At 62.3% G+C, this 23049-nt stretch overlaps 2 protein-coding genes and 1 long non-coding RNA gene across 4 annotated transcripts; 2 read left to right on the forward strand and 1 right to left on the reverse strand.

Annotated features, from left to right (window-relative positions):
- Nucleotides 1-180: 180 nt before the first annotated feature.
- Nucleotides 181-3862, forward strand: PEX11B (peroxisomal biogenesis factor 11 beta). The gene is made up of 4 exons (XM_051776161.1): nucleotides 181-349; nucleotides 520-632; nucleotides 1144-1345; nucleotides 2240-3862. Exons 1-4 carry the CDS (start codon nucleotides 294-296, stop codon nucleotides 2607-2609), a joined length of 741 nt encoding a protein of 246 aa, XP_051632121.1. The 5' UTR covers nucleotides 181-293; the 3' UTR covers nucleotides 2610-3862.
- Nucleotides 3863-7013: 3151 nt separating this feature from the next.
- Nucleotides 7014-19767, forward strand: ITGA10 (integrin subunit alpha 10). 2 transcript variants are annotated; one of them, XM_051776162.1, is made up of 31 exons: nucleotides 7014-7084; nucleotides 7712-7823; nucleotides 8265-8362; nucleotides 8477-8556; nucleotides 8650-8764; nucleotides 8858-8985; nucleotides 9453-9479; nucleotides 9642-9763; nucleotides 10380-10530; nucleotides 10648-10813; nucleotides 10908-10981; nucleotides 11083-11227; nucleotides 11671-11819; nucleotides 11907-12050; nucleotides 12621-12824; nucleotides 12928-13058; nucleotides 13472-13638; nucleotides 14225-14586; nucleotides 14684-14791; nucleotides 14867-14952; nucleotides 15022-15163; nucleotides 16012-16104; nucleotides 16185-16261; nucleotides 16667-16750; nucleotides 16846-16915; nucleotides 16998-17114; nucleotides 17594-17677; nucleotides 17777-17890; nucleotides 17997-18089; nucleotides 18637-18750; nucleotides 19431-19767. In XM_051776162.1, the coding sequence occupies exons 1-31, from the start codon at nucleotides 7033-7035 to the stop codon at nucleotides 19623-19625; spliced, it is 3804 nt and encodes a 1267-aa protein (XP_051632122.1). In that variant the 5' UTR covers nucleotides 7014-7032; the 3' UTR covers nucleotides 19626-19767. The 2 variants fall into 2 exon arrangements, with proteins under 2 accessions (XP_051632122.1, XP_051632123.1); XM_051776163.1 differs by lacking the exon at nucleotides 9453-9479 and having other exon boundaries at nucleotides 9615-9763; nucleotides 14444-14586.
- A 537-nt stretch (nucleotides 19768-20304) lies between these two features.
- On the reverse strand, nucleotides 20305-22985 carry LOC127465659 (uncharacterized). The gene is made up of 2 exons (XR_007902305.1): nucleotides 22521-22985; nucleotides 20305-21411 (listed from the first exon to the last, which is right to left on the reverse strand). It is a non-coding gene; the product is annotated as an uncharacterized LOC127465659 (long non-coding RNA).
- Between the last annotated feature and the right edge of the window lie 64 nt (nucleotides 22986-23049).

Here is a 23049-nt window from a genome sequence, read left to right on the forward strand (position 1 = left end):
AAACAGCGGCCGTAGCGGGGCCGGGGATGACGGCCACGCTCTCATTGGTCTGGAGAGGCAATTAATGGAAAATCGAGCCAATCAAGAGCTTCGACACAGATTTAAGGGGCGGAGGTTGCCGCGCGCGCGCGCGCCCATTCACGGGCCGTGTTTTGGTGGGAAGGGGCGGGAAGGGGACAGCCAATAGGAACGAGCCGCGGCGGCTCCCGGACGTGACGCTGCGCTGGGACCGGGACCGGGATCGGGATTGGGATCGGGATTGAGATTGGGATCAGGAGCGGTCCGGCCCCGCCATGGAGGCCTGGGTGCGCTTCAGCGCCCAGAGCCAGGCCCGGGAGCGCCTCCTCAGGTGCGGCCTCGGCTCAGCGGGAGCGGGCGGCGGGGCCGGGGCAGGACGGGCCGTGCCGGGGGGGGCCGTGGGCAGCCTGGGCAGGGCGGTCCCGGAGGCCTCGGGGACCGCGGGAGGGTGTCCCCGGTGCCCCGGTACCCCCCCCTCTGACGCCCCCCGTGTCCCCCCAGGGCCGCCCAGTACGCCTGTACCCTGGCCGGGGCCGCGCTGAACTCCGGGGCCAGCTCCGGGACCCTGAGCCGCCTCCAGCAGCTGGAGGCTCATCTGAGCCTGGGCCGCAAATGTGAGCGGGGGGGACACTCGGGGGAGGGGGGCAGGGGGGTCTGGGGGGGGTCAGAGGGAGCTCTGGGGGGACAGGGGGCTCTAAAGGGGGATGGGGGGCTCTGGGGGATGGACAGGGGGCTCTGGGGGCGAGGGGGAGTTTGGGGGGGAGGCAGAGAGCTCTAAAGGGGGACGGTGGGATCTGGGGGGGGTCAGAGGATCTCTAAAGGGGAACAGGGGGCTCTGGGAGGGATGGGGAGTTTGGGGGGGGACAGGGAGCTCTAAAGAGGGACGAGAGGCTCGGAGGGCAGACGGGGGGCTCTGGGGGCAGACAGGGGGGCTCTGGGGGTATAGGGAGCTCTAGGGTGGACGGGGGGGCTTGGAGGGGATGGGGGACTCTAAAGGGGGACAGGAGGCTCTGGGTGGGATGGGGAGCTCTAAGGAGGGGACTGGGGACTCTGGGAGGGACAGAGGGGCTTTGGGCATCCCCACCCCGCCCCTCGCTGACCCCCCACCCCGTGTCCTTCCCCCAGTGCTGCGCCTGGGGGGCTCGGCCGAGGCCCTGGGGGGGGCCCAGCGCTCGCTGCACCTCCCCGACCCCGTGCTGAGGTTCTGCCTCACCCTGTCCCACCTGAACCGCGCCCTCTTCCTCGCCTGCGACAACGTCCTGTGGGCCGGGAAGAGCGGGATCCTGCCTGGCCTCGACAGCCACAAGTGGAGCCAGAGGGCCTTCAGGTGAGAGGATCTGGGACTTGGGAGGGGGCAGAATTCGTGGAAGTGAGGGGGGAAGAGCCTTCACGGATCTGGCAGGCGGATGGGGAGGGGGGGATTCCCGAGGGAGAGCTGGGAGTGGGATTCACGAAGCGGATGGGATTCCTGAGGGAGAGCTGGGAATGGGATTCTTGAAGGGGATGGGATTCCTGAGGGAGAGCTGGGAATGGGATGCACGAAGGGGATGGGATTCCTGAGGGAGAGCTGGGAATGGGGTTCCCAAGAGAGGAAAGGCCCCAGAGTTACTGGAGGGTTGGCAGTGAGGTCCCCAAGGGAGAGCAGGGGATGGGATTCTCGAAGGGGATGGGATTCCTGAGGGAGAGCAGGGAATGGGATTCCTGAAGGGGATGGGATTCCTGAGGGAGAGCAGGGAATGGGATTCCTGAAGGGGATGGGATTCCCGAGGGAGAGCAGGGAATGGGATTTCTGAGGGAGAGCAGGGAATGGGATTTCTGAGGGAGAGCAGGGGATGGGATTCTTGAAGGGGATGGGATTCTTGAAGGGAATAGGATTCCCAAGGGAGAGCAGGGAACAGGATTCTTGAAGATATTCCCAAGGAAGAACAAGGAATGGGATTCTCAAAGGGGATGGGATTCCTGAAGGGGAGAGCAAGGAATGGGATTTCCCCCTGGGGAGAGCAGGGAATGGGACTCCTGTGGGGAGAGCAAGTGCTGGAATTCCTGAAGGAGGTCAGGGAATGGGCTTCCTGAGGGAGAGCAGGCAGTGGAATCCCCGAGTGAGGGCAGGGAATGGAATTCCCTTGGGAGAGCAGCTCCTGCCGTTCCGTTTGGAGCGGCCGGAAGTCCCCTCCTGCTGCTGCTTCCCGCTGTGCCATCCCTGCTCCCTGGTTTTCCCCAGGTATTACCTGTTTGCCCTGGTGGTGAACCTGAGCCGGGACGCCTACGAGGTCCGGGTGCTGCTGGAGCGCGCGGAGGGGGCCGGGAAGCGCGGGAAGAGCCCGGAAAAGCGGCCCCGGCTGCGGGCCGACGGCGGGATCCAGCGGCTCCGGCTCCAGCTGCAGCTCCAGCTCCGGCTCCTGCTCCAGGTGCTCCGGGAGAACCCCCCGCTGCTGCTGGACCTGCTGCGGAATGCCTGCGACCTGGTGATCCCGCTGGAAAAGCTGGGGCTGTGCCGGAGCAGCCCGGGGTTGGTGGGATTGTGCGGCCTCACCTCCTCCGTGCTCTCCATCCTCACCATCCTCCACCCCTGGCTCAAGCTGAAGCCGTAGTTGTTATCCCGGGAGCTTCCTCGGGATAGCTGGGGGATCTTGGGGGGTTGATCCCAGCGGCTGGGACGCCTCTGGAGCCGCCTGGCTCATCCCATTCCCGTCGTTCCCGACTCCTCGGAGCCACGAGGTGGAGGGAACCCGGCGTTGGATCCCACGGGGACTTTGGCTCCCGGAATTTGTTTCATCCCATTGACTTTTCCAGCCGTTTTTCCAGCCGTTTTTCCAGCCAGGGGATGGCAGGAGACGGAGGGAATCTGGCGTCGGATCCCGCAGGGGCCTCGTCTCCTGAAGTTTGGTTCTTCCTGGCAACTTTTCCGGCCGTTTTAGGGGTTCAACGTCCCCCCTTTTCCAAGGGGGAATATTTGGGGCTGGAAAACATGGATGGCTGGGGGCTCTTCTCACGGATTTTGAGGGGGTGAAGCCGCGGGATTGGGACCATCCTGGTGCCAGCTGGTTTATCCAACCCCTTATCTGGACATTTTTCCTGCTTTTTAAGAAATCCGAGGGCAGGGAGAGGGGAGCAGGAAGGATTTTGGATACACGTGGGCATCAGGCATAAACCCATGGATTTTGGGGGGTGAAATCCAGGCAGGAATTTGCCCTCCTGCACCTTCCCTGCAATCCCAGGGGGAAGAAGGGCCTGGAATGGGTTGTGCCGAGCTGGGGGGGGTCACTCCCAGCATTTCCACATTCCCAACAGAGAGGGGACTCAGCATCCTGGGTGCTTCCCGGTGCTTCCCGGTGCTTCCCAGCCACTGGGGAGCAGCTGAACCCTGTGGATCCCCCTCCCTCCCTCTGCCTGGACCCACCTTGGCTGCCCTTCCCTTCCCAGATATCCCACTCCAGGGTGGTATTTGGGATAAGGGGGGTGGGACTGGGATTCCCTGCTCCCAGCAACCCCGGATTCTCCCGTTTTCCCTGGATTTTGTGACACCAGATCACACTCCTGTGGCCCTGAGCCAGCTGTGATGTCCTGTTACTGAACCACCCCGGGAACTGGGAATTAGTTCATTCCAGAGGCGGGATGTCCTTGGATCCATCCCTGGGAGAGCAGGAACATCCTCTGAAAAGGTTTTTTGGGAGCTCTGTACCCAAACTCCGCCCGCTCCTGGGCTTTTTTTCCTGGGGAAAACCAGGGATTGAAGGTCTCAGAGCCCTGTTTATCCCAGGGGGAGTTGGGATGGGCAGGATTCGCTCCGGCGGATCCCGCGGTGTCGGTGTAATTAGTGAACTAATTAAATTATTAAAGCCCAGCAGCCTCCCGGCCCCTCTGTCCTGGGATCCGGGGGAACGTGGATGCAGGACACTGGGATGGGCTGGGAATGCTGGACTGGGAGCACTGGGCAGGACTGGGAGTGCTGGGCTGGGATAACCCCCTGGAGTTGGGGGGGCTCATTCCTGCCATTTCCAGGGGGAAAGAGGGGTTGGGGGGAGGATCCCAGTCCCTTCCTTGTCCCATCCCATCTCATCCCACCCCACCCCTCCTATCCTCTCCATCCCATCCCATCCTCTCCATCCCCACCCATCCCATCCTCTCCCTCCCATTCTATCCCATCCCATCCCACCCCACCCATCCCATCCTCCATCCCACCCCACCCATCCCATCCCATCCTTTCTATCCCATCCTCTCCATCCTCTCCATCTCATCCCATCCCATCCCTCCTCAGTTGCCATTCCTGCCCCAGCTGAGCCCGAACCAACTCGCTGCACCCCAGGGGGGGCCACACGAGGTGAGGGGGGAGGCCGAGGGGATTTTTGGGGTGGGATTTGGGGGTTGCATTTGGGGTGTCCAGTGGTGTTTGGGCACTGGGAAGGAGGGAGGATCCGGAGTGGGATGAGGCTCCCCTGCAGCAGCTCCAGCGCAGCCTCCAGGTGAGTCCAGAGCCCCTGAATCCACCCAAAATTCCCTCACAGGCCCTTAAATCCCTTGGAACAGACTCAGAGTTATCCCATTTTTCCCAGTTCTGAGGCAGTTTGTGTCTGTTGTCCCAATCCTGAACCCTGTTTTATCCCATTTTTCCCAACTCTAAGCAGTTTTACCCCATTTCTCCCCGCTCTGACTCACTTTATCCCCCTTTCCCCCACTTCTATCCCATTTCCCAATTCCAACCCCTGTTTTATCCCTCTCTTCCCACTCCTGGCCCTCATTTCCCCCCCCTTTTTCCCAATTTCCCTCATTTCCCCCCTGCCTGTGTTCTCCAGCAGATTTTGGAGTCCGTCTGGAGCGGGAAGAGGATCAACGAGGCCAAGATTCCCCCTCTGGTGGTGCTGGGAAAGGTGGGGGGGGGCCCTTCCCAGGTGCCCCCCAACCCCCAAATCCATCCCCCAGGTCCCTCCCTGGCCCCATCCCCACAATTCCCGTTTTTCCCTCGGTGTCCCCCCTGACAGGGGGGGCCCTACCTGGTAGGGGGGGTCCCGTCCGTGGCCGCACAGTCACCCTTTGTCCGTTTTTCTCCTCGTTTCCTGTTTTTTTTTCCCTTCCCTGAAAATTCCAGCCCCGTCCCACAGCCCAGCACAAGTTTCCCTCTGTCCCAAAATCCCGGAGTTTGAATTTTTTTCCCTCTTTTTTTTTTTTTTTTTTTGAATTTTTTTTTTTTTCCCCAAACCCACCCAAAAAAAATCTCAGCGAGGAGCCAAGGAGGGGGCTGGGCCTGGGGAGTCCCCCCCTTCCCATCAGGAGAAAAGAGGAAGAGGAAGGGTTGGGTGGATGTTTGGGCTGGGCTGGGCCTGCAGGGATCTGGTGTCCCGAATTCCACAGGATCTGCTATCCCAAATCCTACAGGATCTGATCAGTAGCTCCCTGGGGAGTTTGGGCCTCCTGGATCTGGTAGAGGAAACCCCTGGAATTTGGCCCTGACCCCCCCAATCCAGTCCCCAATTCCCCAAGGATACTCTTCCTGATCCCAGGGATCCCATCACGTCGTGTGTGTCCTGCCTGATCCATTTGCTGATCCCTGGGATCCAGTCCCCCAGTCCCCAGGATCTGGTCTCTGATCCCTGGGATTCAATCCCCCACTGTGGTCTGGGAGTCCCTGATCTCCCAGGAATCCCGTCCCCAATCCTCTCAGGATCTCATCCTCAATCCTTTTCCAATCCTCCCGATCCTCCAGTCAGGATCCCCATGGAATCCAACCTCTCCCCCCAGAGGATCCAGATCCCAGTCCCTGGATCCAGTCCTTAGTCCCTTGGGGATCCAATCTCCAGGATCCCACCCCCAACCCCCACAGGATCTGAGACCCCAATCCCCCAGCATCCAATCCCCTGGATCCCACAGGGGTCCAGACCTCAATCCCCTGGGATCAAATCCCCCATTCCCACAGGAGCCAGCCCCCAATAATTCCCCCCTGGAATCCAATCCCCAAGGGAGGATTTCCCTGTCCTCATCCTGCCAGATCCAGGTGCCACCTGGGGCTTCCTGGGGATGGGATTGGGATCCCCTCAGCACCACTGACCCCCCTCTCCTCCAGAGGGCTGCCTGGATCCCCCTTCCCACCCCTGAGGTGTCCCTGGTGCTCTGGGGAGGTGATGGGGGGGATCCCGTGCCAGGCGGATCCCGGGAATGGATCTGGAGCTGCCCCAGGTGCCCCCCCGGGCTCCCCAAAAACCCTCCACCGCCTCCACCTCTCCTACAACAAACTCCGGGAGGGAGATCCCGGCAGCTCTGGATCCGGGAATACACAACGGCGTCTCCCCGGGCGCCTTCCAGCCCCAAACCTGCCGCTGCCGGGGCACCCGCGGCTCTTCCAACAACTCCTTGGAGTTTTGGGGGGTCTCGCGCGCGCCCGGGGCAGCGCCGGGAGCGGCGGGTGGGGTGGGATGGGGAGGGGGGGGGACACACCGCGGTCATCCTGTCTCCTCCTCCTCGGAAAGGAGCCTGGACGGTGTCCGGGAGGTGGCGGTGTCATCCGGAGGACGTGGCAACCCGAAATCCACCTAAATCCACCCCAAAAATCCACCCCAGGTCCCACCCAAACCCCGCCGGAGATCCCCGAGCCCCTTTATCCCAACTCCCCCCATCCCGGTCCCCACGGGGAAGGTCCAGGTGTCGCGGCCACCTCCGGGTGGGTCAGTCCTTTGGGGGACAAGGGGACACCCTTTTCCCACCTCATTTTTCCAGGAAAAGGGTAAAATCCCCTCCCAGTGCCCCCCGTCTCCAAAATCCCTCGCCCTCCTCCTTCCCGCTCCCCTTTTTCCCCGTGTTTTTACCACTTCGCCTGTTTTTTTTTCCCCCGAACTCTTTGCCCCCCGCCTCCCCCCCCCCCCCCCCGCCCCAAAACCACATTTATTTTTAGCAGCCAATTGAAGATGAAGGAGGAGGGAAAAAAATATTAAAAAAAGAGAGAAAAAAAAAAAAAAAAAAAGGAAAAAAACCGGGATTTTGTCCCGGCTGGAACCGGAGTCACCTTTGAGCTGCGGCACGACCATGTGGGGGGTGGGGGGCCAGGGGGTGCTCCCGGCGCTGCTCCTGCTCCCAGGTAACAGACCCCCCCCTAAATTGCGCAGTTTCGGGGTGTTTCAGGGTGGTTTGGGGTGAAATCGTGGGGTTTGGGGGCTGCTGGAGGCAGGGGGAGGGCGCGGAGCCGGGTGCTCATTAACCCGAGCGCAGCCAAGCGCTGAGTGTCGGGGGGGGGGGAAGAATTTGGGGTAAAACAGACGGGTTTTAGTCATCCCAATATGTTTTGGGGGTTTTTTATTTTTTTTTTTGGAGGGAGGGTACCCCCGAAATCCCCCTGGATTTGGGGCGGGTGAGGGTGGGAAGGAGAACCCGCAGGAGGAACTAAAAGCCGACTTTGATGGAAAATCTTTACATTTCTGAGGGAAAAAAAAAAGACAAAAAAAAAAAAAACAACCCGGGGCTTTCCAGTCCCAACACAGGGGGGGTCAGGGCCGGTTCAAACCCCCCCCTCAGCAGGGACCCCTCCCCACTCCCCACCGCTGGGGGAAACTGAGGCACGGGGGGATTAATTTGGGGGGCTGTCCGTGGGGGAGAGAGTTCCCCCCCCACCGGGCACCCCCATCATCCCCCCCGGGGTGCCGCTGGGTGGGGAAGGTCCGTGTGTGCCCCCCACCCCCCTCAGGACCCCCCTTGTCCCCCCCTCCAGGGCTCTGCGCGGGGTTCAACATCGACGTGGAGCACCCGCGGGTGTTCCGGGGCTCCCCCGAGTCCCAGTTCGGGTACCGGGTGCTGCAATGGGGGGACGACGGCGACAGGGGGTGAGTGACCCGCGGGGGGGGGGCGGGGGGGACACGGGGAAGCGCCCACCCACCCCCCCGGCAGCCCGCGGGGAAGGGGAGGTGGAGACGGGGAAACTGAGGCAGGAAAGGGGGGAACGGAGGGAGGGAAAAGGAGGGGGCTGAGGTGAGGAAGGGGAAGCTGAGGCGGGCAGGGCGGCCGGAGCAGCCACGGCCGGACAGACAGACAGACAGACAGGCAGACGGAAGCGGGGGCGGCAGGACCTGGCGCGGTGCCCCCAAAACGTGCTGGCGGGGTCAGAGCGGGACGGGGGGGACCCTGTGTCCCCTCCCCGTGTCCCTTCCCGGTGTCCCCTCCCGGTGTCCCCTCCCCGTGTCCCCTTCCCGTGTCACTCTTTGCGACCCCCCCCGCCGTGTCCCCCTTTGCGACCGTGTCCTCGTGTCCCCCCCGCGTCCCCCCAGGCTGCTGGTGGGGGCCCCGTGGGACGGGGACGGTCAAGGCGACGTCTACAAGTGCGGCGTGGGACCCCAAAACTCCTCCTGCGCCAAGGCCAACCTCGGTATTGGGGAGGGGGGAGGTGGGGTGGCTGTGACCGCGGGTGGGGGGGGTTCCGGGGGGGGGGATGAAGGTGTCCCCACGGTGCTGACCCCGTCTCTGTCCCCGTGGCCCCGAGGGGACACAGCGCCGTGGCTCCGCGGCAGCGCCGGACACCTCGGGATGACCCTGGTGGGCTCCAAGGACGGCGGGTTCGTGGTGAGCGTCCGCGGGGGGGGGGGGGGGGGAAACCGGGGCGGGATGTCACCCGCTGCTGGGTCGCCCGTGTCACCCTCCCCGCTTCCCCGGCAGGCGTGTGCCCCGCTTTGGTCCCAGGAATGCGGCACCTCCGTGTTCAGCTCCGGCCGCTGCGTCCGCCTGGACGAGGAGCTGCGGCTCGTGGAGACGGTGGCGCCCACGGCACAGCGTGAGTGGGGCGCTGGGACGGACTGGGAAGGAATGGGACGGACTGGGACGGACTGGGAGGTGCCACCCGGGCGTCGCCGTGTCCCTCTACCAGGCTGCTCCACCTACATGGACATCGTCCTGGTGCTGGACGGCTCCAACAGCATCTACCCCTGGGAGGAGGTGCAGGAATTCCTCGGGAACATCCTGGGGCGCTTCTTCATCGGCCCCGGGCAGACTCAGGTCAGGGGGTGGCACCGGGGCCACCGTGGTGTCCCCCAAGGCTGGGACAGCGTTCCCGGGGCTATTATGGTGTGCCCAGGGCATTGTTGTGCCCGGGGCAAGGTGATTGTCCCCAGGGCTATGCTGTTGTCCCTGGGGTGGTAGTGATGATAGGTACCACCCTCGGGGTGATGCCACCCCTGGGGTGATGCCATTGTCCCCAGGGTGACACCACCCCTGTAGAGATGCCACCCCTGGGGTGATGTCATTGTCCCCAGGGTGATGCCACCCCTGTAGAGATGCCACCCTGGGGTGAGGTCATTGTCCCCAGCGTGATGCCACCCCTGGGGCGGTGCTGGCTGGTGGTGTTTTTGGGGGGGTCAAGGGTGCCCTTTGCCAGGGGTTAGGGGGTCCTATGGGATTTGGGGGGGGTTCTCTGGGGATTTAGGGGGGTCCCTGGCTCGGATCTCCCCCTCCCTTCGTTTCAGGTGGGGGTGCTGCAGTACGGGGAGGAGGTGGTGCAGGAGTGGGCGCTGGGGCAGCACCCCAGGGATTTGAGGGGTCCCTGTGGATTTGGGAGTTCCCCAGGGATTTCTGTGGGTTCCCTGCGGATTTGGGGGTCCCGCTGGCTCTGACCCCCCCCGTTTCAGGTGGGGGTACTGCAGTACGGGGAGGAGGTGGTGCAGGAGTGGGCGCTGGGGCAGCACCCCACGGCCCAGGCCCTGCTCGAGGCTGCCCGGAACCTGACGCGGCAGGAGGGGAGGGAGACGCGCACGGCCATGGCCATCCGGCAGGCCTGGTGGGCTCCGGAGAGGGAACGGGGGCGGGAACGGGGGCGGGATTTGGGGCAGGGTTGAGGTCAGGGTGGGGATTGTGGTCAGGGTTGGATTGGTGTCGCGATTCGGATCGCGATAGGGGCTGGGGTTTGGGTCAGGACTGGGGGTAGGGTCGGGGTTGGGATTAATTTTGGGATTGGGATCAGTGTTGGAATTGGTATCAGGGCTAGGATCAAGTCAGGGTTTGTGTGAGGGTTGGGATTGGGGTCAGGACTGGGACTGGGGTGTGGATCAGGGTTGGCTGAAATTGGGGTCAGGACTGGGACTGGGGTGTGGATCAGGGTTGGCTGAAATTGGGGTCAGGACTGGGACTGGGGTGTGGATCAGGGTTGGGGTTGAGGTCGGGAACAGGGGCGGAAGCAAGTCAGGGTTTATCTTAGAATTGGGGTCGGTATTGGAATTGGTATCAGGGTTAGGATCGAGTCAGGGTTTGGATGAGGGTTGGGATTGGGGTCAGGGTTGGGACGGGGATGTGACTCAGGGTTGAGGTTGAGATCGGGGTTCGGGTTGGGAGCAGGGTGGGATCCGGGAGCAGGATTAGGACGGGGCTCGTGCTGACGGCCCCCTTCGTTCCGGCAGCGCCGAGTCCTTCAGCGCCGAGCGGGGCGGGCGCTCGGGGGCTGCGCGGCTGCTGCTGGTGGTGACGGACGGGGAGTCCCACGACGGGGAGGAGCTGCCGGCGGCGCTGGCAGAGTGCGAGAAGCGCAACATCACCCGCTACGCCATCGCCGTGAGCCCCGGCCCCGTGTCCCCCTCCACCCCGGGGGGAGTGTCCCCCTGACCCCCGTCCCCGTGTCCCCTCCGCCCCGGGAGGGAGGAGTCCCGCTGACCCCCGGCCCTCCCGCAGGTCCTGGGGCACTACCTGCGGCGACAGCAGGATCCCGAGGATTTCATCCGGGAGATCAAGTTCATCGCCAGCGACCCCGACGAGAAGTATTTCTTCAACGTCACCGACGAGGCCGCCCTCAACGACATCGTGGACGCGCTGGGAGATCGGATCTTCAGCCTCGAAGGTGCCGCACTGGGGCCGGGAGGTCGGGAAGGGGTGGGAATTCCGGCTGGAAGCGCGCAGCTGGAGGAACAGCGTCCCCTCCCTGCCGCGGTCAGGCACCCGAGAGGACAACGAGAGCGCCTTCGAGCTGGAGATGTCCCAGATCGGCTTCTCCATCCACCTCCTCGAGGTGATCCCGCCGGGAAGCCCATCCCGGCCCTGCCGAGTGTCCCGGGACGGGATGGTGGCCCTAGGGGGGGTTGCGGTGACACGTCCCTCCCATCCTGGCAGGACGGGATCCTCTTTGGAATGGTGGGAGCCTACGACTGGGAGGGGGGCGTGCTGGAGGAGAGCCGGCGCGGGCGCATCATCCCACCCCGGGAGGCATTCCAGGGGGAATTCCCGCTGGAGCTGAAGAACCACGCAGCGTATCTCGGTACGGGGGGGGGTCCCCAGGGATGGGGGGAAACCAGGGATGGGGGGAAACCAGGGATAATCCATATTATTGAGGTCTGAGATGAACCAAGGATGTTCCTTGTCCCAGAGATCTCGGGGGGCATATGGGATTCTCCGTGTCTCCTGGGATGGGAGGTGAGCCAGGGATGTTCCGTGTCCCAGAGATCTGGGGGGGGGGTGGGCATATGGGATTCTCCGTGTCCCCAGAAATGGGGGGTGAGCCAGGGATGGTCCATGTCCTGGCCGTGGGATGAAACGGGAACGCTCCACGTGCCGGAGACACGGGGTGAGGTGGGGACACTCCGTGTCACGGATATTCGGGATGCTGAGATGCTCGTGATCCAGATATCTGTGATCCTGATATTTAGGGCACCCCGGGGGTCCCGTGTGCCCAGGGCTGACCCCGCTGACCCCCCCTCCCAGGTTACTCGGTGTCCTCGCTGCGGCTGCCGGGGGGGCAGCGCCTGTTGGTGGCCGGAGCCCCCCGATTCCAGCACAAAGGAAAAGTCCTCCTCTTCCAGCTGGACCCCGCGGGCACCGTGACAGTGACCCAGACGCTGATGGGGGAGCAGGTGAGGGGAGGTAGAGGGGCCGAGGGGGGGGGTGGTGGCGTTCGTCCCCCCCCCCCGTGGCCTCACAGCCCTTCTGCACCCCCCCAGATCGGCTCCTACTTCGGCAGCGAGGTGCTGGCCCTGGACCTGGAAGGGGACGGGGCCACCGACCTGCTGCTGGTGGCAGCGCCCACCTACCTGGGGGGCCAGAGCAGGGAGGCGGGGAAGGTCTACCTGTACCGCGTGGGGCAGGTCAGGGGGGGCACGGCAGGGGCTGGGGGGGCTGCGGAGGGGCTTCGGGGGGGCAGGGGAGGGAGGGGGGGATCTGTAGTGCGTGGGGAGGGGGGGGGGCAGGTCAGGGGCTGAGGGGGTGGGTGGGAGGGGTACCTGTGCCATGAGGGGCTGAGGGGGTGGGTAGGAGGGGTACCTGTGCCATGAGGGGCAGGTGAGGGTGGGAGGGGTCCCTGTGCCATGAGGGGCTGGGGGGGCGGCTGGGGGGGGTACCTGTGCCATGGGGGGCAGGGGAGGGTGGGAGGGGTCCCTGTGCCATGAGGGGCTGGGGGGGGGTCCCTGTGTCATGAGGGGCTGGGGGGGCGGGTGGGAGGGGTGGGCAGGGGGATCGGGGAACACGCGGGATCGGGGGGGCTGCAGGGCAGTGCAGGGGATTGGGGGGGGGGGGACCAGCGGGATGCAGAGGGACTGCAGGGACGCAGGGATTGGGGAACGGAGAGGTCAGGGGAGTTTGGGGGACTTGAGGGGAGGAACACAGCGGGATTTGGGGAGGGGGTACCGAGGGCCCTCCCCGTGCCGCGCCTCCCCCAGGGCCGCCTGAGCCCCGCAGGGTCGCTGCACCCCGAGGCGAGGCCGCAGGACTCGCGGTTCGGCTCCGCGCTGGGCGCGGTGCCGGACCTGGGGCAGGACGGGCTGGCGGGCGCCGTGGTGGGTGCCCCGCTGGAGGACGGGCACCGCGGGGCCCTCTACGTGTTCCACGGCGCCCCGGGCACCCTCGTGCCCCGGCACAAGCAGGTGAGACGGCGCCGGGAGCGCCGGGAGGGACCGGGAGGGGCTCGGAGGGGAGGGGAGGGGGGTAGGAGGGAAGCGCTGCCCGCAAAACGCTTCGTGTTCCCAGCGCATCGAGGCGGCGGCGCTGGGATGGAACCTCCGCTATTTCGGGGTCAGCGTGGACGGACGGATGGACATGGACGGGGACGGGCTGGTGGACGTGGCCGTGGGGGCGCAGGGGGCGGCCGTGGTGCTGCGGTGAGTCCCGGGGGGGGGGGCAGGGGAGGGGACAGGGTCGTGAAGGGGGGACAGGGACATTCAGGGGAGGCAGGGACACCCCGGGGACAGGGATATGGAAGGGGACAGGGTCATGAAGGGGGATGGGGACATTTGGGGAGACGGGGATATTCGGTGGGGACAGGGACACCCCGGGGACAGGGATATGGAAGGGGACAGGGACATTTGAGGGCGACAGGGATACCCCGGGGACAGGGACACCCTGGTGACAGGGACATTTGGGGGGGACAGGGACACCCCAGGGACAGGGCGGTCCCTCGTGAGACCTTGGGATGCTCCCGAGATCCTCTCGGATCCCTCCCCCTGCCCCTCCGTTTCCTGATCCTGCAGCGGGATCCCCATCCCTGCCCCCTCACGATCCCGCTGTCCCTCAGGTCCCGCCGGATCGTCCGGGTGTCCGTGGGGGTGTCTGTGGAGCCGGGGGCCATCAGTGTCACCCGCAGGAACTGCCAGCGCGGCGGCTCCGGCGCCGTCTGCCTCCGTGCCCGGATCTGCTTCCGTGCCGGGACGCGCTCCCGGAGCCCCGGGGACATGGATATCGGTGAGTGTGGGCACCGGGGGGGGCTGCAGGGCCCTTGGAGCATCCCGGGGGGGCGCTGGAGCATCCCTGGAGCATCCTGGAAGCGCCAGGTTGGCCTTGGAGAACTCAGGAGCATTCCAGGAGCATCCCAGGTTGTCCCTGGAACATTCCTGGAGTGTCTCCTGGAGAACCCAGGAGCATCCCGGGGAGCCCTGGAGCATCCCTGGAGCATTCCTGGAGCATCCTGGGGGCCCTGGAGCATCTGGATGTCCCGGGAGCATCCCATGGGATTCCAGAGCATCCATATGGCACTCCTGGAGCACCTCTGGAGCATCCCAGGGTGGCCCTGAAGCCTCCCCAGATCATCCCACGATGTCATCCCAGGGAAAGCATCCCAGCCTTTCCTGGAACCCTTCCAGAGCATCCCAGGGTGTTCCTGGAGCATCCCAGCCTTTCCTGGAGCCCTTCCAGAGCATCCCAGGGTGTTCCTGGAGCATCCCAGCCTTTCCTGGAGCCCTTCCAGAGCATCCCAGGGTGTTCCTGGAGTATCCCAGCCTTTCCTGGAGCCCTTCCAGAGCATCCCAGGGCATCCCTGGAGTCCTTCCAGAGCATCCCAGGGTGTTCCTGGAGCATCCCAGGACTTCTCTGGAGCCCATCCAGAGCATCCCTGGGGTGCATCCCAGGACTCTCCTGGAGTCCTGCTGGAGGATCCCAGGGTGTCCCTGGAGTATCCCAGGACTTCCCCGGAGTCCTGCTGGAGCATCCCAGGGTGCCCCCCCCCCCGTGGGTGCCCCTGCCCCTGAGCCCCTCCCTCTCTGCCCCCCAGATCTCCGGTACAACGTGTCCCTGGAGGAGCGGATCCCGGGATCCCGCGCCGCCTTCGACTCGGGCTCCCGTCGGCTGCTCCAGCGCCGGGTCGAGCTCCCGCCGGGAAGGCAGAGCTGCATCCGCGTCCCCTTCCACATCCTGGTCAGCCCTGGGACCCCTCCCTGCCCCATGGGAGGGGCGGGGGGGGCTCTTCCCCCCCTCCATTCCCGGGGGCTGACGGGATCCCCCCATCCCACAGGACACCTCGGATTACCTGCGGCCCCTCGGCCTCACCCTCAGCTGGGCCCTGGACGAGTCCGCGGGGCCGGTGCTGGATGAGGCGTCTCCCACCTCCCTCCGCAAGCTGGTGGGTACTGGGAAGGGATCCTGGGCATCGGGATTTCCCCCCTGGACACCGGGATCACGCCCAGGCCCCTCGCAGATCCCGTTTTTCAAGGACTGTGGGGAGGACGACGAGTGCGTCGCCGACCTGGTGCTCCGGGCCAGCGCCGACGTCGCCGGCTCCAGGTACCCCCCGCGTCCTTCCCGGCGTCCCCGCGGTGTCCCCGGGATCCCCCGTGACCCCTGGGCTGGCAGGCAGAGCCCCCACGTCCTGCGGAAGGGCCGGAGGCGGATGCTGGTGCGGGTGGAGCTGGAAAACCGGGAGGAGAACGCCTACAACGCCAGCCTGGGGCTGCGGCTCTCCGGGAATCTCCACTTCTCCAGCCTCATGCTCCAGGTACGGCCCTGGGGGGCCCCCAAATCCCTGAGGACCCCCCCCTCGGCATCCCTGGTCCCCTTGTACCCCCTTACAGGACAAAGAGGGGGACCCCAGTCTTCCAGGGAAGCTCTGGGTTGTTCTTGTCCCAACTTCTTCCAGGTGGGATGAGGGGGGTGAGGGTGTTCCACTGGGTACCCAAACCCATTCCAGGTGGATGGGGGTGTTCCACTGGGTACCCAAACCCATTCCAGGTGGGATGGGGGGTGGGGGTGTTCCATTGGGTCCCCAACCCCTTCCAGGTGGGATGGGGGTGTTCCATTGGATCCCCAACCCCTTCCAGGTGGGACACGGGGGGTCTGTTGTGTCCCCCCAACCTCTCCCAGGTGGGATGACGGGGGGTGAGGGTGTTCCATTGGGTCCCCAACCCCTTCCAGGTGGAAGGAGGGGGGTGGAAGCTGTTCCATTGGGTCCCCAAACCCATTCCAGGTGGGACACAGGGGGTCTGTTGTGTCCCCCCAGTCCCTTCCAGGTGGTATGAGGGGGGTCTATTTTGTCCCCAACCCCTTCCAGGTGGGATAAAGGGGGTGAGGCTGTTCCATTGGGTCCCCAAACCCGTTCCAGGTGGGACATGGGGGTCTATTTTGTCCCCAACCCCTTCCAGGTGGGACACGGGGGGTCTGTTGTGTCCCCCCAACCTCTCCCAGGTGGGATGAGGGGGGTCGGCTGCATCCCCCGGCTCATCCCAAGTGGGACCTGGGGGTCCCTTGTGTGTTCCCAACCCCCCCTCAGCAGGGGTAGCCCCTCCAGCTCCCCTCCGGGGGGGGTCCATCGCCCCCCTCCCTGTTTCCCGTGTCCCTTCCCGGCAGGATCCCGGCGCGGTGAAGTTGGAGTGCTCGGCGCTGGGGGGGCACCGCTGGCGCTGCAGCGTCGGGTACCCCGTGTTCCGCTCCCAGGCCAAGGTAGGACCCCCCGGGACACCCCCCTGAGACCCCCCCAGGACCCCCAAACCCCCATCCCACCCCCCTGAGCCCCCCCCCAGGTGTCCTTCACCCTGGAGCTGGAGTTCAGCTGCTCCGTCCTGCTGGACCGCGCCGAGGTCACGCTCGAGGCCACCAGGTAAAGGATTTTTATTTTTATATTTTTTTTATAAAAATCCCACCTCTTTAGTATTTTGGATTTACCCATTTTGTGTGTTTTTATTTTTTTTTTTTGTGTTTTGCTTTGTTTTGTTGTTTTACCTTTTTTTCTCTATTTCTCACCCTTTTCAGGCACTTTTTTTTTTTTAAACTTTTTATTTTATTTTTCAACCTTTTGTTTTGTTTTCTTAACCCCTTTTATATTTTTTAACCTTTTGTTTGTCCGTTTAAGCTCTTTTATATTTTTTAACCTTTTTTTTTTTTTGGTTGTGGTTTTTTTTTTTTTAACCTCTTTTATATTTTTTTTTAACCTCTTTTATATTTTTAACCTTTTTTATTAATTTTTAACCTTTTTTTTGTATTTTTTAACCCCTCCCCACTCCAGCGACAGCACCGAGGCCACGCCCGAGGACAACCTGGCCCGGATTTCTGTGCCCATCCTCTACGAGCCCGACCTGTTCCTGTCCAGGTGGGGCTGGGGGGTCGCGGGGGGGGGTCACAGGGGGACAAACGCCCCCGATGTGACCCCCCCAGCCCACCCCCGTGTCCCCTCTCTGGTGACAGTGACACCAACCTGCAGCGCTACGAGCTTCAACCCCACGGCCCCGGCCCCGAGTTCAGCACCACGCTCAGGGTGAGGTGCGGGGGGGGGGGGGCCCGGGGGGTCCCCAAATTGGGGGGGAGGGTCCTGTCTCATCATCCCCCCCCCCCCCCAGGTGCAGAATTTGGGGTGTTACCCCGCGCACAACCTCACCCTGCACGTGGCGCTGCCGGCGCTGGGACACGGCCGGGCCACCCTCCTGTCTGTCACCCGCGTGCTGGCCGGCGACAACGTGAGGCTGGGGGGGCTCGGGGGGGTCCCTGCACCCTCCCTGTGACCCTCCCCTCTCCCTCTGACCCTCCCTTCTCCCTCTGACTCTCCCTTCTCCCTCCTTCCCCTCTCCCTCTGACCCTTCCCTGTGACCCTCCCCTCTCCCTCTGACCCTCCCCTCTCTCTGTGACCCTCCCCTCTCCCTCTGACCCTTTCCTGTGACTCTCCCCTCTCCCTGGAACCCTCCCCTCTCCCTCTGACCCTCCCTTCTCCCTCTGACCCTCCCTTCTCCCTCTGACCCTCCCCTCTCCCTCTGACCCTCCCTTCTCCCTCCGACCCTTCCTTCTCCCTCCCTCCCCTCTCCCTCTGACCTTCTCTTTTCCTTCTCTCCCTTCCCTCTCCCTGTGACCCTCCCCTCTCCCTGTGACCCTCCCTTCTCCCTCCCTCCCCTCTCCCTCTGACCCTCCCCTCTCCCTCTGACCCTCCCCTCTCCCCTCCCAGGCCACCTGCACGCTGCGACCCCCCCCCGAGGGGACACGGGTGGTCCCGGTGCCCCCCGAAGACCTTCTGCGCGTGGACAGGCTGGTGGGCATCGCGGGGGAGGGGGTTTTTTTTTGGGGGGGCGGGAGGAAGGTGTGGTCCTAAATTTATTTTGGGAATTTTTTTCGGCTCCCCATCCCCCAGGACTGTTCCAACACGTGGTGCGAGGAGCTGAGCTGTGCCCTGGGGGGGCTGGAGCGCGGCGGGGGGGTCTCGGTCCGGCTCCTGCGCACCCTCCACAGCGGCTTCTTCAGCGGGGTGAGCCCCGGGGGGGGGGAATTGGGGACCCCCGCCCTCCCCTCCCGCCCCAGGGAGGATCCAGAGGGCGGGGCTGGGACAAATCCCACCTTTTTCTCGCCTCCAGGCCAAATTCCGGAGCGTTCGGATCGTGGGCAGCGCCTGGCTGGGGGTCCAGGGGGGCGTCTTGGTGCTGGGCGAGGGGGGGCAGCGCAGGGAGGTACGAGCGACTCCCCCCCCCCCCAAAAAAAAATTCCCTTTTTTTTCCCACCCCCCTCCAATCCCCTTTTTTTTCCCACCCCCCTCCAATCCCCTTTTTTTTCTCCCCCCTCCAATCCCATTTTTTTCTTTTCTCCCCCCTCCAATCCCATTTTTTTCTCCCCCCTCCAATCCCCTTTTTTTCTTTTCTCCCCCCTCCAATCCCGTTTTTTTTCTCCCCCCTCCAATCCCATTTTTTTCTCCCCCCTCCAATCCCGTTTTCTTTTCTCCCCCCTCCAATCCCGTTGTTTTTTCCTCCCCCCTCCAATCCCCTTTTTTTCTTTTCTCCCCCCTCCACTCCCGTTTTCTTTTCTCCCCCTCCAATCCCGTTTTTTTTTCTCCCCCCTCCAATCCCCTTTTTTTCTTTTCTCCCCCATCCAATCCCGTTTTTTTTTCTCCCCCCTCCAATCCCCTTTTTTTCTTTTCTCCCCCCTCCAATCCCGTTTTTTTTCCTTCCCCCTCCAATCCCGTTTTTTTTCCTCCCCCCTCCCATCCCTGTTTTCCCACAGCTGGTGCTGGAGGTGCTCCAGGGCCGGCGTGTGCCCGTGTCCCTGTGGATCCTGGGGGGCAGCGCCCTGGGGGGGCTCCTGCTGCTGGCACTGCTCAGCCTCGGCCTCTGGAGGGTGAGGGGGGTCCCTGTCACCTTTTGGGGGGTCCCTGTCACCTCTGGGGGGGTCCCTGTCACCTGGGGAGGTCACAGTGTCACCTTTGGGGGATCACAGTGGCACCTGGGGGGGTCACAGTGTCACCCTGGGGGGTCACAGTGTCACTTGGGTGAGGGGGTGGCAATGGCACCCGGGGGGGGGGGTCACAGTGTCACCTGGGGGGGGTCACAATGTCACCCTGAGGGGTCTCAGCCTCGGCCTCTGGAGGGTGAGGGGGGGGTCACTGTCACCCTGGGGGGGGGGGTCACAGTGTTCCCTGGAGGGGTCACTGTCACCTTTGGGGGGGTCACAGTGTCACCTCTGGGGGGTCACTGTGTCACCTCTGGGGGAGGTCACAGTGTCCCCTGGGGGAGGTCACCTTTGGGGGGGTCACACCGTCACCTGGGGGTTCAGTGTCACCTGGGGGGGTCACAGTGTCCCCTGGAGGGGTCATTGTCACCTGGGGGGGGTCACAGTGTCCCCTGGGGGGGGTCACTGTCACCTCTGAGGTATCACAGTGTCACCTGGGGGGGTCACTGTCACCTTTGAGGGGTCACTGTCACCTCTGAGGGTATCACAGTGTCCCCTGGGGGGGTTCAATGCCCCCCCCCGGGGGTTCTTCCCCCCCCCCCCCAATCCATTCCCTCTCCCCCCCCCAGCTGGGATTCTTCTCCCGCCCGAAGCCGCCCCAGGAGGAGGAGGGAGGAGGAGGAGGAGCAGGAGCAGCACTGAGGCCCTTCCCGATCCTCCAGGACATTCCCAGGATGTCCAGGGTTCATCCCGGGATTCTGCTGCCCCCCCCTTGGCTCCATCCCGGCGGGGGGGTGGGATTGGGCTGGCGGGGGGATGGATGAGCAGGTGAGGCTGGAGCCACCCCCCCAACCACACTCCCAGGATTTGGGAGGGGGGGGACACGTGGAAGTGGGAAAAAAAGCCGGGAATGAGTCGGGATGGACGGAGCAGCTCCAGCAATAAAACTCCGGGCCGTGCTCCCGCCGGATCCCACATCCCTGTGTGTGCCCGGGAAAAACCTCTGGAATGACCCCAGATATGACAGGGAGGGATGGGGGGGGGGGAGGATTCGAATCCCAAATCCCAAATCCCAAATCCCAGCCCACGCTGCCCTCAGATTTAAAGCCCCAAACCCGGGTTAAATCCGGCTCCGTGGGGAAGGAATTCCTGATTTCTGGCACGATGTGGGAGAGGGAGGAAGGGGGAGCAGGAAGGGAGGGGATGTGACCCCTTCCCCACCCCCCAAAATTCCCATCAGGAGAGCTGGAATGCTGGATGACAGGGACAAGCACCGGGATAAACCCAGGATCTGCCTGGATTTTCCCAATCCCTGCGGATCCACAGCCCTGTCCTGGCTCCTGCCCCAGGAACAGCTCCCAGCAGAGCAGGGAGGGGGGACAGGGACACCATTCCCAAATCCTGCAGGATCATTCCCCAAATCAGGGGTTTCCTTCCCCAAAAAGCCTTTCCCGAGCTCCCACCCCCCCTTTCCCAGCCCCAAGGATCCCTTGGGAACGGGAATTCCTTGAGAAAGGCCTTTATTGGACGGAAGAGCAAAGAAAACAGGGAATTCAATCCACGTGGACACGGAGCCACCAACCCCAAGAGGTTTGGGAATGTCCCACCCCCCTCCAGGAGGGGAGGGGTCAGTGGATCCCAGGAGTCCAAGGATAATTCCAAGGATTAAGACCTGAATGAAACTTCACAGAAATGAGGGGAAAAAAAACCCCTCAAAACAACCAAAGAATCGGCAAAAAATAAAGATTTTCCTTAAGTTACAGGGGAAGGTGGGGGGGGAATTCCCAAGGGATGAGCAACGTGGTCCATAATTCCTGCCTGGAATGGCGAGGGGGGGGGGGTGAGGTTTGGACACACCTGGGGCCACAGGCACGTGGAAAAGGGTTGGAAAAACCCCAAAACAACCCCCTCCCCCTCAAAAAAAAACAACAAAAAAAAAAGAAAAAGTCCAGGATCCTGGAGCTGCCAAAATCCTGCTCGGAGCATTCCTGATCCCAGAGCATTCCCAGACTCCTGAGGGTCCAATCCCCCCTTCGGGAAGGGCTCCAGACCCCTCCTGCCTCCAGCTGCCCCCTCCCTGATTTTATGGACCCCGAGGATCCCACCCAACCCGGGGCAATAAAATCCCTCCCGCCCCCCCAATTCCAGGCGATCCCAGCCAATTCCAGCTTCCCGGAGCGTGAGGAGATCCCCCCCAAAATCCCTTTTCCAGAGGAGGCCGTGAGGGACTCGGGAGCCCCCACTGGAAAAAAAACAACCCCACCACCCCTTTCCATCCAAAAATCAAATCCAAATCCCTGCCCAGAATTCCCAAAATTTAGGAGGGACGAGGCGGTTCCGCGGGAGGAGAATTCTCGGTGGGGGTGGGCCCCCGAATTCCAGCTGCTTGGAGGGTTGGGGGTTGTTGGAATTCTCCATGTGCACCCGGAATGGGGGCTGCTCCGGCCTCTGGAAGGCTCTGGAAGGCTCTGGAAGGCTCTGGAATGTTCTGGGAGAGGGTCAGAAAGTCCATCGCTCCTGCAGGGCGCTGTCGGGAGCGTCGGCGTTCGGAGTCTGCCGGGTGGAATCTTCCCCCTTGAGGCTCTTCCTGCAGACGGGACACGTGTCGTGCTGCAGGGGAGCAGGGAAGCAGGGAATCAGGGAATTATAGAATTATGGAATTATAGAATCATGGAATTATAGAATTATGGAATTATAGAATTATGGAATCAGGGAATTATAGAATTAGAGAATCATGGAATTATAGAATTATGGAATCAGGGAGTCATGGAATCATAGATCATAGAATCAGGGAATCATGGAGTCATGAAATTATAGAATCATAAAATCATGGAATCACAGATCATGGAATTATAAAATCATAGAATCATGGAATTATAGAATCATAGAATCATGGAATTACAGAATCATAGAATCATGAGATTATAGAATCGTGGAATAGAATTACAGAATCATGGAATCATAGAGTTATGGAATCACAGAATCACAGAATCATGGAATTATAGAATCATAGAATCATGGAATCATGGAATTATAGAATCATGGAATTACAGAGTTATGGAATCACAGAATCATGGAATTATAGAATCACAGATTCATGGAATTACAGAATCATGGAATCATGGAATTATAGAATCATAAAATCGTAGAATTATAGAATCATGGAATCATAGAATCACAGAATCATGGAATTATAGAATCATGGAATCACAGAATCATGGAATCACAGAGGCCTGGACCAGATCCCAGTGGGATGCAGCTCCATTCCCACCACTGGGAGGAAATCCCAGGAGCTCTGGGATTTGCAAGACATTTATATATGATCTACCAGGGATGGAATATCCAGGGATCAAAAAATTCCTGCTGGGAACAGGAGCTCTGGGATTTTTGAGTCATTTGTGTGGGATCTCCTGGGGATGGGGCATCCAGGGATCAAAGACCTGGGATTCCCACCACCCTCCAGGCCTTCCAGCCAGTTCCTACCCTCCCAGAGCACCCCTATCCAAGCCTTTTCCAGGAGCATCCCATGGGAAACATTGTCCCAGGCTGTGCTGAATTCCAGCTGGACACATCCACCCCTTCCCCTCATCCCCTGATCCTTAAAGGAGCTCAGCTTGGTCCCACAGGACCTGCCCCTTCCCAACCCCTGCTGGCTCTGATCCCTCGTCCCCAGAGCTGCCATCCCGAGGGGAATATCCCGGGTTTTTTTGGGATCTCACCAGCTCCAGCCAGGGCACGATGCAGCTGCTGTGGAAGACGTGGTTGCAGGGGAGCTGCCGGACCTGCTCCGCCACGGAATAGTCCTCCTTGCACACCGGGCACTCCAGCCCCGTGTCTGCAGGGAAACAGGGAATGGTGGGAATGAGGGGGCTCTGGGATTTGGGAGGTGGTCAGGGAGGGGCTGCTGGGAACGGGATGGGCAGGGATCAAAGGAATGTCACCAGAACAGGAGATCTGGGATTTTTGAGTCGTTTGTGTGGGATCTACCGGGGATGGAATATCCAGGGATCAAAGGAATGACACCAGGAACAGGAGTTCTGGGATTTCTAAGACATTTGTATATCATCTACTGGGGATGGAGCTTCCAGGGATCAAAGAATTCCTGCTGGGAACAGGAGCTCCGGAATTTTCAAGCCATCTGCGTGGGATCTACTGGGGATGGGGCATCCAGGGATTGAAGAATTCCTGCTGGGAACAGGAGCTCCAGGCTTTAGAAGCTGGGATCCATCCACCCACATCAAATCCCCT

The sequence above is a fragment of the Manacus candei genome, unplaced genomic scaffold (genome assembly GCF_025592945.1).
Source record: "Manacus candei isolate 608988 ecotype Guabito, Panama unplaced genomic scaffold, ASM2559294v1 h1tg000456l, whole genome shotgun sequence".
Lineage (NCBI taxonomy): Eukaryota > Metazoa > Chordata > Aves > Passeriformes > Pipridae > Manacus > Manacus candei.

What these genes read in the sequence shown, in the direction of transcription:
- ITGA10 (XM_051776162.1), top strand. Translation starts at nt 7,033, where the DNA reads ATGTGGGGGGTGGGGGGCCAGGGGGTGCTCCCGGCGCTGCTCCTGCTC. An exon ending in GGGGACGACGGCGACAGGGG is followed by an intron (nt 7,824 to 8,264) that starts GTGAGTGACCCG and finishes GCGTCCCCCCAG; the next exon opens with GCTGCTGGTGGGGGCCCCGT. An exon ending in CCACCTCCCTCCGCAAGCTG is followed by an intron (nt 14,792 to 14,866) that starts GTGGGTACTGGG and finishes GGCCCCTCGCAG; the next exon opens with ATCCCGTTTTTCAAGGACTG.
- PEX11B (XM_051776161.1), top strand. Translation starts at nt 294, where the DNA reads ATGGAGGCCTGGGTGCGCTTCAGCGCCCAGAGCCAGGCCCGGGAGCGC. An exon ending in GCCCGGGAGCGCCTCCTCAG is followed by an intron (nt 350 to 519) that starts GTGCGGCCTCGG and finishes GTGTCCCCCCAG; the next exon opens with GGCCGCCCAGTACGCCTGTA. An exon ending in TGGAGCCAGAGGGCCTTCAG is followed by an intron (nt 1,346 to 2,239) that starts GTGAGAGGATCT and finishes GGTTTTCCCCAG; the next exon opens with GTATTACCTGTTTGCCCTGG.